This window comes from Thalassophryne amazonica, chromosome 18 (genome assembly GCF_902500255.1).
Source record: "Thalassophryne amazonica chromosome 18, fThaAma1.1, whole genome shotgun sequence".
Classification (NCBI taxonomy): Eukaryota; Metazoa; Chordata; class Actinopteri; order Batrachoidiformes; family Batrachoididae; genus Thalassophryne; species Thalassophryne amazonica.
This window is the reverse complement of record NC_047120.1, coordinates 71,309,665-71,325,075: the sequence shown is the minus strand read 5'-3', so window position 1 is coordinate 71,325,075 and position 15,411 is coordinate 71,309,665. Positions and strand designations below refer to the sequence as shown.

The 15,411-nt window shown below is 42.3% G+C and overlaps 1 protein-coding gene across 1 annotated transcript in view; it reads left to right on the top strand.

Annotated features, from left to right (window-relative positions):
* The window catches only part of cacna1g (calcium channel, voltage-dependent, T type, alpha 1G subunit), a 518,682-nt gene that overhangs the window by 239,413 nt on the left and 263,858 nt on the right, over window positions 1-15,411 (top strand). The window contains 1 exon segment of the mRNA XM_034194509.1: window positions 3,691-3,850. Within this exon segment, the coding sequence (XP_034050400.1) occupies window positions 3,691-3,850 (160 nt within the window).

The following is a 15,411-nucleotide window of genomic DNA, read 5'->3' as shown; positions in this document are numbered from 1 at the left end:
CTTTGCCAAGATGCTCTTGGAAGGATAACGTCAAGGATGGACAGACAGACACACAGTAGATAGGAGGATAGATGATAGATGAATACCAGCGACTGCAGAAAATTAAGAGCAAAATGTGAGCTGTGGCAACAGAGAGACAGCCAGATTTAGCAGAGGGAGCGTGTGGGTGGTAGGAAGTGTTTTCAGAAACTTGAGGGAACACTGTCCAGAGCAGGCGGAATCAGGGACATATGACAGCCAAGAAACAGATCTCACACTGAGGTTAAATCAGTACAAACTGTAGGAGGACCACTGCCGCTCTGATGCTAACTGCTCTGCCTGCTTACATCACAGCTGAGCCTTTTCCAAATACATTTAAAACTATTTTCTCTAATGACTGCTTTGTAGTCATGTAGTATATGTTTAAAGGGCCCTATCTTGCAATGCAGGTGTCATTTGCAATTTCCACCAAATGCACTTGTGGTTTCACGACAAGCACCCCGTGTCAGATACCAAGTGGGACTGTGCACCAGCGACTGTTGATCTAAAGTTGAGGTGTGGTCAGGCGCAGTGCAGGTGGATTGGTATTATTTGGTAGTGGAATGTAATTCTGTCATAGACCAGCAAAAATGTACTCTGTCTACTACAGTGGATATTTAAGGGACACAGCATTCAGACATGTCTTACATCACTGAGTTAATGACACACATACACCCTGCTTGTATACACAAAACTAAAACATAATCAAAGTAAGCACTCATGGAAAATATAGGAATCTTCATCTGACTACTTCACCTCAGGGAGCTTTGGGGACTGCCATCTGTTGATGTATTCTGAGAGGTTAATTTCCAAGAAAACCTATAACTTGACATGGTTTCCTTTTTAGTAGAGCACAGTGCACCTGACACCCTGCATGTTAAAGAGGACGACAGATGTTACTCTCTTTATTTAATGTTATGCCCAAAACATGCCCATAACTAATGAAGAAGATAAAACTAATGCCTTTGCGCCCAGCACCAGACTACTCAGACTATAAATAGTACAAATGAGCTAGACAGACACCAAATGGATCTCTACACTATAGACAGTAGACTATGATCTACATTATATTATATTATATTATATTTAATCATGTTATAAGATTTTATATTAGCCGATTATCCGCCCCAGGGTCACCTCCCACCTATCATGGATTCCAGAGAACTGTTATGCTGTGTTTACACATAACGACGACAAGTCACGAATGCCACGAAGTACACATTCTTGGTCGCCGATCACTAATGTGATGATTCGGGGCAGAGGCGTCAGGTGTCCTCAGGAACTGTTGCAACCTGTTACAATTAATGGCACGTATTGCTGGAGAATTATCAGGAACCATTACGCACGGTCAAGAATAGTGTTCCGCGTTGTTGCGCGCTATTGTGCGTAACAGTGCGTCGTTAAGTTCTGTCACATTGTGAACGAGGTGAACTGTCTCCACACACACACCCATATTCATCCAACCGAATTCAGATCGCTCCAGTTTTTCAGAAGAACTTTGTGACTGCATGCGTAGTTGGACTCTGTGCCATGGAGTGGCGCAGAGAGGAGGAGGAGGACAGAGCCAGATGTGTGGCTTCATGCGGCTCTTGTCTCTCGCGTTTTGCCAAACATCAGGCGCATGCAGCAGGTGGAACACCTGCAGGAGTGCGCTGAAGAGCACTGAAATGAGACTTTTAGCCGACTTGGTGTCAGCAATCAAACTGAATGCGGTGCAGCAGGGTTTAATTGTGCACACGCTTCTTCCTCCGCTAGACTGGAGGAGGTGCAGAGATGTCTGGCTGCACGTGAGTCTCCTCTCGCTCCTCTGGTTGCTCAGACTTGTTCTCCCGCTCATCGGTTACAACAGCAAGTGGAACACCTGCAGGAGCGTCCTGAGGAGCTTCAGCAGGAACTGTGGAACGACACTTGGAGCCGAGTTTAATTGTGCGCACGTGACAGAAAACTGATCTGTCGTGGCGCGCAGTGAAATGTGACGCTGCGTTACAAGTCGTGTCAAAACTTGACAGTTTCCGTGTCACTTCGTAATAACGCGTGACAGTTTGGGCTCCAGGAACCGTCCCAGGAACCACTACGAACGTTGTCACGTTCTATTAAGGATCAATACTCATCAAGACGGATCAATACGCTCAGTTGCGACCTCCACAACGTGAGACGAAATGAGGGTGGTGTGTGACATTCGTGGAAGATTTTTTGAAAAGCAAAAACGTGCTCCACGAATATCAAGAACATCACACACCAACACCCACTATTAAGAAACATATTCAGAGGCATTAAGTCACATTAATAATGTCAGGAATGTGTCACAAATGACAGAAAAATGACATTCGCAATGCGTCTTGCGTATGTGTAAACGCACCTTTAGGGCACAAGTACTGGTGTTACTACTACTACTACTACTACTATTTGCAAAAATGAAGATGGAAAAAGAAGAGAATAGACAAGTATGACACTAACCTTTTAGCACACTCGACGATGATGATGAAATACAAAAGTGTCTCACTTCTTAACTACTAATATTACTACGACTCCTAAAGTGCTCAATGGACTCTGTCACTCCCCATATGTCAAAATAGATGTTGTGCCAAGTTTGGCTCAGTTCCGACGGGGTGTTTGGATATGAGAGGGAGACACACACACACACACACACACACACACACACAGTTGTCTCTTCATACATAGATTATTATATTACATTATATTGTATTTTGCTGAACACAGTTGCTTCAATATTTGAACACTCAAGAAATATATAAGTTCAGATTTTGATGTGTAAAATATCGTATTAAGACAGACTCCTTGTGTAACAGCTGTGACCTTCAAATTAAGTTTAATAATTAGGGAATCATTTGCAGCCTACATGCACGTGTGAGCAGATCAGCTGGCAGCTCCGCCCCCTGACCTCTGGGGCTCTGACAGTGGCCGTTTGTGGCCAACACGTGTTGTTTCACCAACTGGCTATGAAGAGCCATTCACAAAAGGCCCAGAAAATTTGGGGAAAATCTTGCACGAAATGTGGCAGAAATGTGTGAAAATGTAGCATTTCTACTTTGTCAGTTGACACATATTAGTTGTTTTGTAAAGCTGAGACATTCCAGGTCACCATCTTGTGGTTGCTGTTTATAACTGCAACTGGTTTATCAATGAGTTTACGTGTCGTTTATCAGAACAGGTTTTATTTTTAATGACATGATGAAGATACGATTATTTCTTCTCCTTTGTTGGTTTGAGGCTCCTCCTCGGTTCGAGACCTGTCATGAATGTACTGGATTCTTTCTGTTTGTGAAGTTCACAGTAAAACGTACGACGCGCTGTGCACTTCATCTGCTGTGATAAATCAGTGTGATTTATCACTACTTCTGACATGTTTAACGAATATACAGTTAGAACACTGAGGCGAGCTCATCATCTCTAACCAATACAATTAATGTTGAAGTTCCATCAAACTGTAAAATGTTACAGCCAACATTTGATGAAATGAAACACAGAATTACGCACTTGTCTCTTTATGTGTTTACTGGACATAATAGTGACTCGTAAATATGTTCCACTGCAGCTGACACTTGATCTCACACATCTAATAGGAACATGCATCAAACACGTGCCAGCACCTTGTACGGTAGTGGCTCTTGTTTTCCAGCTGTTTGATATGTCCGGCATCTGTGTTGCCAGGTATGCGTATCCTGGTCACCCTGCTGCTGGACACCCTGCCCATGCTAGGAAATGTGCTGCTGCTCTGCTTCTTCGTCTTCTTCATATTTGGCATCGTGGGAGTCCAGCTGTGGGCCGGCCTGCTCAGAAACCGCTGTTTTGTGGAAGACAACTTCTCCTTGTAAGTTCCACACTCCATACATTGAAATTGTTGATCTACAACCCCAATTCCAATGAAGTTGGGACGTTGTGTAAAATGTAAATAAAAACAGAATCCAATGATTTTCAAATCCTCTTCAACCTATATTCAATTGAATACACCACAAAGACAAGATATTTAATGTTCAAACTGATAAACTTTATTATTTTTGTGCAAATATTTGCTCATTTTGAAATGGATGCCTGCAACACGTTTCCAAAAAAGCTGGGACAGTGGTATGTTTCCCACTGTGTTACATCACCTTTCCTTCTAACAACACTCAATAAGCGTTTGGGAACTGAGGACACTAATTGTTGAAGCTTTGTAGGTGGAATTCTTTCCCATTCTTGCTTGATGTACGACTTCAGTTGTTCAACAGTCCGGGGTCTCCGTTGTCATATTTTGTGCTTCATAATGCACCACACATTTTCAATGGGCGACAGGTCTGGACTGCAGGCAGGCCAGTCTAGTACCCGCACTCTTTTACTACGAAGCCACGCTGTTGGAACACGTGCAGAATGTGGCTTGGCATTGTCTTGCTGAAATAATCAGGGACGTCCCTGAAAAAGACGTTGCTTGGATGGCAGCATGTGTTGCTCCAAAACCTGGATGTACCTTTCAGCATTGATGGTGCCATCACAGATGTGTAAGATGCCCATCCCATGGGCACTAACACACCCCCATACCATCACAGATGCTGGCTTTTGAACTTTGCACTGGTAACAACCTGGATGGTCTTTTTCCTCTTTTGTCCAGAGGACACAATGTCCATGATTTCCAGAAACAATTTGAAATGTGGACTCATCAGACCTCATCACACTTTTCCACTTTGTGTCTGTCCATTTCAAATGAGTTCAGGCCCAGAGAAGGCGGCGGCGTTTCTGGATGTTGTTGATGTTCGGCTTTCACTTTGCATGGTAGAGTTTTAACTTGCACTGCTAGATGTAGTGACGAACTGTGTTAACTGACAATGGTTTTCTGAAGTGTTCTTGAGCTCACGCAGTAAGATCCTTTACACAATGATGTTGGTTTTTAATGCAGTGCCGCCTGAGGGATCGAAGGTCACGGGCATTCAATGTTGGTTTTTGGCCTTTCTGCTTATGTGTACAAAGTTCTCCAGATTCTCTGAATCTTCTGATTATATTATGGACTGTAGATGATGGAATCCCTAAATTCCTTGCAACTGAATGTTGAGAAACATTGTTCTTAAACTGTTGGACTATTTTTTTTCATGCAGTTGGTCACAAAGTGGTGTTCCTCACCCCATCTTTGCTTGTGAACAGCTGAGCCTTTTGGGGATGCTCCTTTTATACCCAATCATGACACTCACCTGTTTCCAATTAGGTGTTCTTTGAGCATTCATCAACTTTCCCAGTCTTTTGTTGCTCCATCCCAACTTTTTTGAAATGTGTTGCAGGCATCCATTTCAAAATAAGCAAATATTTGCACAAAAACAACAAAGTTTATTAGTTTGAACATTAAATATCTTGTCTTTGTGGTGCAAATCATTGCATTTGACAGGAACTGAGGTGGGAATGCACGGTGGGCGGATGGACACAAATGCATGACTCAGATGTGGGTTAAGAAAAAGGCTTTATCCAAAAACAGGCTCAGTTTGATACACAAGAAGTCAATCAGTACAGGCAGATGTACAGATGGTTGAGAGGCGAGGATGTGGTCAAACAACGAGCGAGAATCAGACACAGAGAAGCAGGTTCACTGGCGCAGGCTGAGATGTGGTCAAAAAACAGACGAGAGTCGAGCACAAAAAGACGCAGATTAAAAACAAGATGAGGAAGGCTTAGAATGAGAGCAAGAGCACAAGGCATGGAGCACAACGAATGAGCAGTGAACAGAGGAAAACATGTGACTTAGGTTAATCAGGGCGTGATAAGATGCAGGTGCAGGGAAGAAGGTGTGGCCAGACAAGACAAGAGTGGAGTGACAGGAGGCGTGTCAGACAAAAGCAGCAAACAGGAATGTGACAGTGACTAGACAAATGTTAAACAACTAATAAATAAATAATGAAACTTAAAATCTAAACATGGGTGAAACAAAATAAACAAATGAAAGAGCAGAAACAGAACAACTACTCGTGACTAAAGCGATACGATACAAAATGGAAAATCACAGCTGAAGAAAAACTACCACAAAATTAAAACTGAGGATCAAAGAAGTGGCAAAGATGAGGACAGGGACAGTATTCTGTTTTTATTTACATTTTACACAACGCCCCAACTTCATTGGAACTGGGGTTGTACGAATGTTTATGTATACACAGAATGTGATAATCAGTGTGTCTTGAACAAATGTTTCACCAAAAAAAAAAAAAAAAATAAATCTGTTAGGATGAATTGGGTGTCAACCCTTGTAATTTATAAACTAGCTGTTTTACATTTTACATTCAAGATTTGTATCTCTTACTGCAAGTTCTTGTATAGAACTACGATTAAAGACTGTTAGACTGAAGCCACACTGGAGCTTGATAAATTGAATATTTACGTATACAATATATGTAATTAATTTGTAGGTGGGTGTGTTTGTGGGCATGTCCGCCTATGACTGGCCTGTTGCTCAGCAACAGTAACCTCAGCAATGCCCTCCCCCAAATTCAACCCCATCACACACATTACAATAGCATCCCACTTTGTACAAGCCTCAGAAGGAAAAGGTACTGATGGAATTATAAAGTCCATCAGTAATTGTAAAGTCTACTCCAGGGTGCTGGAAAGGAGGGTTCGGCCGATAGTTGAACGCCTGATTGAAGAGGAACAATGCGGGTTCCGTCCTGGTTGTGGAACAACTGACCAGCTCTTCATTCTCACAAGGATCCTGGAGGGGGCCTGGGAGTATGACCACCCACTCTACATGTGTTTTGTGGACTTGGAGAAGGCATATGATTGGATACCCCAGGAGATACTGTGGGAGCTGCTACTGGAGTATGGAGTGAGGGGGTCCCTTCTCAGGGCCGTCCAGTCTCTGTACTCATAAAGTGAGAACTGTGTTCGGGTGCTCAGCAGGAAGTCAGACTCGTTTCCGGTGGGGGCTGGCCTCCTCCAGGGCTGTGCCTTATCACCAGTCCTGTTTGTAATATTCATGGACAGGATATTGAGGCGTAGTCGGGGGAGGAGGGTTTCTAGTTTGGTGGGCTCAGGTTCTCATCACTGTTTTTTGCAGATAATGTGGTCCTGTTGGCTTCATTTGCTTGTGACCTCCAACACTCACTGGATCCTTTCACAGCCGAGTGTGAAGCTGCTGGGATGTGGATCAGTACCTCTAAATCTGAGGCCATGGTTCTCAGCAGGAAATTGATGGATTGCCTACTACATGTAGGGAATACGGTTTTGCCCCAAGTGAAGGAGTTCAAGTACCTCAGGGTCTTGTTCACAAGTGAGGGGACAGTGGAGCATGAGATTGGCTGAAGAATCGGTGCAGCAGGGGCGGTGTTGCATTCGCTCTACCGTATTGTTTTGACGAAAAGAGAGCTGACGCAAAAGGTGAAGCTCTCGGTCTACTGGTCAGTCTTCATTCCTACTCTCACCTATGGTCATGAGTGTTGGGTCATGACAGAAAGAACTAGATTGCGGGTACAAGCGGCCAAAATGGACTTTCTCAGGAGGGTGGCTGGTGTCTCCCTTAGAGATAGGGTGAGAAGCTCGGTCATCCATGGGGAGCTCGGAGCAGAGTCGCTGCTCCTTCGCGTTGAAAGGAGCCAGCTGAGGTGGTTCGGGCATCTGGTAAGGATGCCTCCTGGGAGGAGACCCAGGGAAAACCCAGGACTAGGTGGAGAGATTATATCTCCACACTGGCCTGGGAACACCTCAGGATCCCCCAGTCAGAGGTGGTCAATGTGTCCCGGGAAAGGGAAGTCTGGGGTCCCCTGCTGGAGCTGTTGCCCTCGTGACCTGATCCCGGATAAGTGGTTGAAAATGAGTGATGAGTGCATCCCAGAAACTCATTGTCTATAACCATGACAAACTGTGTGCGCGGTTTAACAGTGTTCCACACCGGGTTTGTACCATATGTTGTGGAGGAAAACAAGTGTAGTACACCAATAACACAACAACAAAAAAACGTCCTGGCGTTGTGCCATAATGTTACATTCTTTACAAAAATTCAACAAATGACAAAAGTAGGTCGGAGGTAATGATAGAGAATATAAATTTTGGAACATCTTCAAAATTGAGCCACAGTTAAAACAAGACCATGGCACGATGATGGAATATCCCAGTTCAGCACAGACATCCGCCCAGTCTCTGGGTGGTTTCCCAAAGTAAGGACGGTTTCAAACTGGGACTATCTGGGATCCATATCTCTGAAAGTGACACAGTGGGGCTTGTAAGCAGTGGTGGGCACAGCTAACCAAAAAGTTAGCTTTGATAACTGGTAATCAGCTAACTGAAAAGTTGTCTTTTTTAACGCTAAACCAATAAACTGCCTAAAAATGTATCAGAAGCTACAGATGACCGATAATTTTACATTTTGCTTCCGATACACTCTCAGCTACTAAGAAGCTGATTTTGAGTTTGAAGACCACCAAAGCTTCTGACAAACCCAAACAGCCAATGAGCAGCGCTTCTGTTTTTGTGCACTCTGCCCCCTGCAGTAGAAAAGCATCATTTACCCTGACAGGATACAGTGGTCCAGCGATGAAGCAGAGGTCTTGAAATGGAAAGCAGGTTTGAATTATGGTTTTGCTTTATAAATAAAATTATTCCGACTAGAAAAACTACATTAATGTAAACTATTAAAATGTACAAAGTGATATATAACACATATCTGTTCATTTTAAAATAATGCACTCATTTTGAAGATTTGAACATTAACACAGAGATACCCAAAGGGGATTATGGGTAACTAAACCTCCGCTCTTACTGATTGGTTGATTCATTCATTCTGTGTAAAAACCAACACAAGTGAATCAATGTAACTTGTGTTGGTGTTTACAAATAAATGTGCTTTTGCAAAATATGTCATTTTTTTCATTTGTATACAAAAAGAAAGAAATTTTCAAGAACCCGCTAGACAGCGCCTAAGGGCACGCGTGATGACATCACAACTCTATCCGGTTAGGGAGACAAGGTTTCTTTCAATAACAAGAACTGTCGAAAAACTTTCTCGTGTGTGGTTGGAGTTGTGTGGCAATAGGAATCGCCTTTTGAATGCTTGAATAACGATGTCAGTCACACAAAGAAATCAAATAATAATGAAAACATGTTCAGTGCGGTGTTATAAGGCATCAGTCGCTCCGTGAGGCGTCATAACATCAAGCCTGGTTCACATGACAAGATAATGAGGCCGATATCGGACCCGATCTTCCCCTCCCAACAATCATAAGGACGCCCCGACAATCGTGATGATGCTAAATATAGTCTTATCAGGTATTCCTGCCGTGTGTGGTTTGTAAGAGCGAGCTGATTTGCTCAGAAGGACGTGAGGAGTTAAATGTGACATGCAGCCAATCAGAAAGCAAGGTGTCTGACGTGGGAATGTTCATGTGTGAAATCTGTTCATGTGTGTTGTTTTTACCATGTGGCTGACACCACACGCTGTACAACTAAACCTGTCAGATCTATGGGTTTTTTTTTATCTCCATGGGTGTGGGGTCTCTCAGGTTTTGGAAACCTCCAGATAATTTTAAAATCCTGCTGTTAACAGTGTGATATAACCGGTCACCAGTAGATGGCAGTGTTCTATGCATTTTGACGCTGGTTATATCAAACGGCCTGAATAACAATTTCGGCTTTTGGAAAAGCAACCTGAGCTTCTTCTGGCATTTTTACATAAAACAAACACAATAACAATGTCTTTAACCCCAGAGAATATATTTACGATAGTTTTAGGCACAATACACAATGAGTTTAATGCTGTTGTCCGTGTGGAGCCTGATCAGAGTGTCTCAAATGCATTTCTCCAGTTGTGAACCTTTACCCATAATGCACTGCGCACACACCATGTCCACACTAAAACCTTCCTAATTAGTGCATTACTTTAAAACTAAAACATATATCTGATATTTTCACTTTATCAAACTTCAGACGTGATGTTGATTTAAATAACTTGTCCGAAATTAGTTTGGTTAAAATTCTACCCATAAGTTAAAACTCTGGATGACTTGGGTGATATTGCCGGCATATTAGTATGGCGTCAAAAGGAATGAGTTTTTTTTTTTTCTTTCTTTTCTATGACCAGTTCTCTTTGGTAGGATAGAACAGTTTCTTCTAGAACCAGTGCTTCTCTGTAAAGGATAGAACTGTGCATCTCCTACAAAAAGCTACGTCTGCAAAAATGTTACTGGTCTAAAAATTATCGGACCCAAACTTGTCGGAAGATAATTGGTCCGATGATAGTTTTCAAAGTTATCTGAAAAGCTAATGCGATGATGAAAACATTATCTTCGATGGTTAGCGGATTAGCGGAACTGTGCCCACCACTGCTTATAAGCAAGTTGAACAAACTCATTTCAGAGCCAGTGACTGTGTTAAACTAGCGAGCCACTATGAATAAATCAATCAATGGTATGTCAGCAGTTATTAAAATGTAGCTGTGACCGGGTTCACCCTTTGATGACCTTCAAAGGCAAAGTTTCATGCAACAGTTGAGTAACGTTCAACTCGATGCAAAACTCGGCCACATGATTTAAACTAAACATTCCTTTAATTTGAGGTTATGACCGCCAACACCTGATGCCCCCCTGCCCACACACACACACACACACACACACACACACACACACACACACACACACACACACACACACACACACACACACACGAGTATTTTCTTCCAAAATCCCATAAAGCGTAAATTTGCTGTTTGTTTAGTCAATTTACAGTATTTGTGCAGCTCAGGTAAATGAAACTGCAAGAAGAAGAGGTGGCGGTAAAGCATAGCTTGACCTCTTTGCTGAACTCGCTCATGAGTTAACGGCAAACATTTTAATGATTATTGTCTCATCGCGCCGCTGTGATGAATGTGTGAGAGGCTGCGTGCAGAATAATAAGAGAATCCCCGTGCAGCCTATGGAATATGAATGTTTTATTCATGTTCCCTCTGACATCTTGGCTTCATTATTCTTTGTAGATTTATGACATTTCATGGGTGTAATTTATGTTCATGCATAATGGCTCTGATCAGCTGGTATATTTTTGTCATCAGTTTTTAGACTTTCTTTGGTTTGGCATGTCCATATTTCTGCATCAGATGGATGCGTTTACATCTGGATCTGCTTCTGCCCATAGTGAAAGATCTGTATTGATTTCATTTTCTCTGAGCTCAGCTCATTTCACGTTGCACATCGTGTGCAGCTGCTCATTAGACTGACTGTTTCGGTGTGGTGAAGTTGATTTATTCCACTTCCTCATACTAGCACAGGTGTGTCAGTGGGGTAGGAGCTGTACGACCAATAAGTAGACTTTTGCTTGAGTCCCTGTCATGCTACCTGTTCGTGACCTTGGAGCCATTTTAAGCCATTTTAATGTTTGTGACCTTTGTGGCCTAACTTGCTGCTAAACTGGGCTAAACTCACAATCTTACTCAGACTTTTGAATCCACCACTAGCTAATCTTAAAACCTGATGTAGGTCCAGTGGTGGGGTCTGCTAACCCGCTAACCGCTAATTAGTGAAGCTAATTTTTTTGTTAGCAGATTAGTTTTTCAGCTAACTTTGAAAACTAACTAACTAAAAGCTAACTTTTAGACTGCTAATGTCTTTTTGCGGGCATAGTGAATAAAGCTTAACACTTAAAAACATTTGTAAAGCCTGAAATCATACATTTTAGTTCCTGTCTGTTATGTGTTTTGTAGCAGACAGACAGCTATGTGAGGTAGAGTTCAATCCTCTGCCAGCAGAGGAGAACTGGTTACCAGAGAGAAAGGAAGAGAAAAAAGATAGTTTCATAGCCATACAGTCTTGCAGACGTGTCGCAGGAGACATGCACAGCAAGGCAGTTCTGACTTATGGTTAAAGGCAGTTCTGACTTATGGTTAAAATTTTAAACAAACTAATTCCGGACAGGTTATCAAAATTAACGTCACCTCTGTTGTTTTTACAAAGTAAAAATATCAGCTGTATGTTTTAGTAATGCACTAATTTTGAACGTTTGAGTGTTTACAGACACACATGCCAAAAGGCATTATAGGAAATGAGCTCCCTGACATCAGTGGTTGGTCAGTTTATTCCCAACATACGTTACTGTAACGTGTGTTGGTTTTTTACAAATAAATCTGTATTTGTAAACATGTCATTTTTTTTTTAGTTGGAAAAAAAAAATTGGAAAACTGAAAATCCTGTTTAAGTGTGATTCAGCACGTATAGTAAATGTGTGGCAATTGGTATTCACACTCCCATCCAGTAGATGGCAGTCTTCATGGCAGTGTGAACACCCATGTGCATCTCTGTAAATGCTCAAACCTTCCAAATTAGTGCACTATGTTAAAACTAAAACATATAGCTGATATTTTCACTTTGTCAAAATGACAGATAACGTTAATTTTGATAACTTGTCTGAAATTAGTTGTTTAAAATTTTAGCCATAAGTCAAAACTGCCTAGCTGTACATGACTCCTGCAACACGTCTGCAAAACTGTATGGCTGTGAGAAAAAATTATCTTTTTTTCTCTCTCCCCTTTGGGAGAGAAATGGCGCGATGAGACAATAATCATTAAAATGTTTGCCGTTTTTCATGAGTGTTAACTCTCACCAAGCAACCCAGTCCAGTTGAAGATTCAAGCTTCTCTACTATGGAAACCACCTGGACAACTGAGAGCGTACACAGAAACATTCTCTCCCCTTCCTTTCTCTCTGGTCACCAGGTCTCTTTTGCTGAGAAAAGGCTGATCGTAGACAGACGAGCGCTGGCTCGTTGTTGTTTGTGATTGCCTTTGAATTTACTCAGAAGTATCAGTAGTTGCCAGTGTACTGGAGTCAATACTAAAAATGATCTTTTTAGCTCTAACTTCCACTGAATTTATTAGGGCTTTATCAGTTTAGCTTTTTAAAAGTTAATTTTTCAGTTAGCAGATTAACGGTTATCGAAGCTAACTTTTTGGCTAGCTGTGCCCACCACTGCGTAAGTCCTATATAGGCCCTGAGGCCCGTTGGTGCCGGTGCTTGTCTCTGGATTCCATAGCATCAATTGGACGAGTCTACGACTCCCCCAGTGTGGGACACCAGTCTGAGGTAGGTTACTTCTCCAGACAGGACTGGTACCCGTTTACAGCTGGGTGCACTGGAATCATGTCGATTCAGTGTCTTGTCCAAGGACACAGACAGGATGCTACTGAACTTTGAAGGAAGGTAAATAATGCTTATTAAAATGGAGCTCGGTGTTAATATTAGCTAGCTGGGGTCTGCAACCAATTTGTCCAAAAAAAAAAAAAAACGTAGCAAGATTGGTAGCTCGGCCCACTTGTTGGAATGTTTGCCAAGTCATCTGATTTGGTGTGTTAACATGGAGTGATCTATAAAAACAAGTTCAGTCTTATTTGGGATTAAATACAATTTCTCTTCATGTGTTCATCAGGTGACGTGATTCTACCCCGTCATTCTTTTCACGACATTATTTAAACTTTTCTTATCAACGCTCTATATCAAAGCTATTGACTCCAGTGATGCACTCGCAGCGGCGCAGTGTTGACATGTCACTGTTGCGCTTTTGATTCAATGCCAACATGTCAGACTGGGAATCTGTTGGAAGCACCTGGTAGGAATCACGACCCCACACAGCTTTTGAGTGTGACAGATCGAGTGTGTGGTGGCGAGCGCACGCGGCAGTCCCGTAGATGTTCCTGTAAGCTGTTACTAAAGTGCAGCCCTCAGCATGAAAGAGCTTTTATGATTGTATAAATACATTAGTGAGTGTGAGATGGTCGTTCCTGAAGTGACGAGGTCTGGTCTGAAAGTATTTTAAGCTACAGTGCAATTAATGAAGCCTGCCAGCTGAGTGCGCGCTGACAGGCCAGATATGCCACGTGCACAGTGCTCTGTAAGCGATATGCCGCTCTCCTCACGCACTACACATGAATACAGCTGGCTTTAAGGGCCAAGTGATACTCTGTGAGCTGCTGCACTCTACATACACACATAAAACTATCTAAGGGCTAGATGGAGCTCCAGGATTCAGACTAAACACGGGGCTGGATTCCTAAATCAAGAGAAAGTGTTCAATGTGTTCATTCATTTATAGTTTAATTGTGAAACAGAGTGTTTTCTCCTGGAAATATAATATTTTGTGCTGAAGCAATTTGCTCCTGTACAGAAGTGTACAAAAGTTGCATTTGAAGTTGAATTTATCCATAGCACATGCACAGTCTGCTCTGTGTCAGACTGATCCCGTCAGATCTCAGATCTCAGAAGCTAAGCAGTGCGGGATCTGGTTAGTACTTGGATGGGAGACCTCTTCGGAACACCAGCGGCTCTGTGTGTTTCTCCAGGTAAAACTGGAGTTGCGTCATGACAGGCATCCGGCGTAAAACATGTGCCAACTACCAATGCGGATCTGGTTGTATCCGCTGTGGTGACCCCAAACATGAAATGGGAGCAGCCGAATGGACAACAACAACACATGCAGTCTGGTGATGGAGCCTTGGAGTTTGTTTTGGTTTTTTCTTTTGTTTGCTTCTGCACAAACGCCCGATGTGACTATCTCATGAACTGGTCTGCATTTTGTAATTGTTTTATGCTCACCAGGCAGTTGAAATTAAAATGAACCATTTTGTGGGTACATTGGGGGTGATGTTTCATAGGCAGTGCCATTATCTGAGTGATTAAATTATTTGTGTGCCATTATTTTTAGACTGCTGAGAGCCACATATTGTACTGGCTGCTGTATATTTGAAAATTACAACCCATAAATAAGTCAAAGGCCTACATGCCCAGACTTGTTCTTGTCCTCACATATCCACTATCTGATATCTGAATGTTTATGCAGCTTCAGCTCCATCTTCAGTGTGCACCAACGTTAATATGTTCCTTTAATTTTATCTTTCTTGGAATCAGATGCCTTCCTTTGTTTAACTCTTAGACTTTTCCACTTTCTTGAAGAGCTTCCAATCTGTTTTTTAATCAAATTTCGTTCTTCTTGTTTGCAAGTCTTTTGCATGTGTAAGATTTTACCTCCACTCACATGCAGTGGCGGCCCTAGCCTGTTTGGTGCCCTGGGCGAGCAACACCCAACCCCCCCCCCCCCCCCCCCCCCCCAATGCAATTGCGGCAGCAGGGCATACTGCACTACTCCACTTGGGGGGGTAATAAGCGCCCTCTGCCTGCTGTGTGGTGCATGTATCTTTCTGCCATTGTCTGACAGACAGGTTTTAACTGGAGGATCCCCCCACCATCACAGGCACAATCAGAATTTCTTTTCAATTTTTATTTGAAAAAACGTGGAAGAAACTTAAATATTACTATACACATAACTAAAAAAAAAAAAAACAAACAAACTGTAATACTGGGTAAGTTAAAAGTATAACACACAAATAAAAAATACTGTAGAAATAAAATAATAAAATAAAAATAAGGCATTTCTAAATTGCACCAATATAAA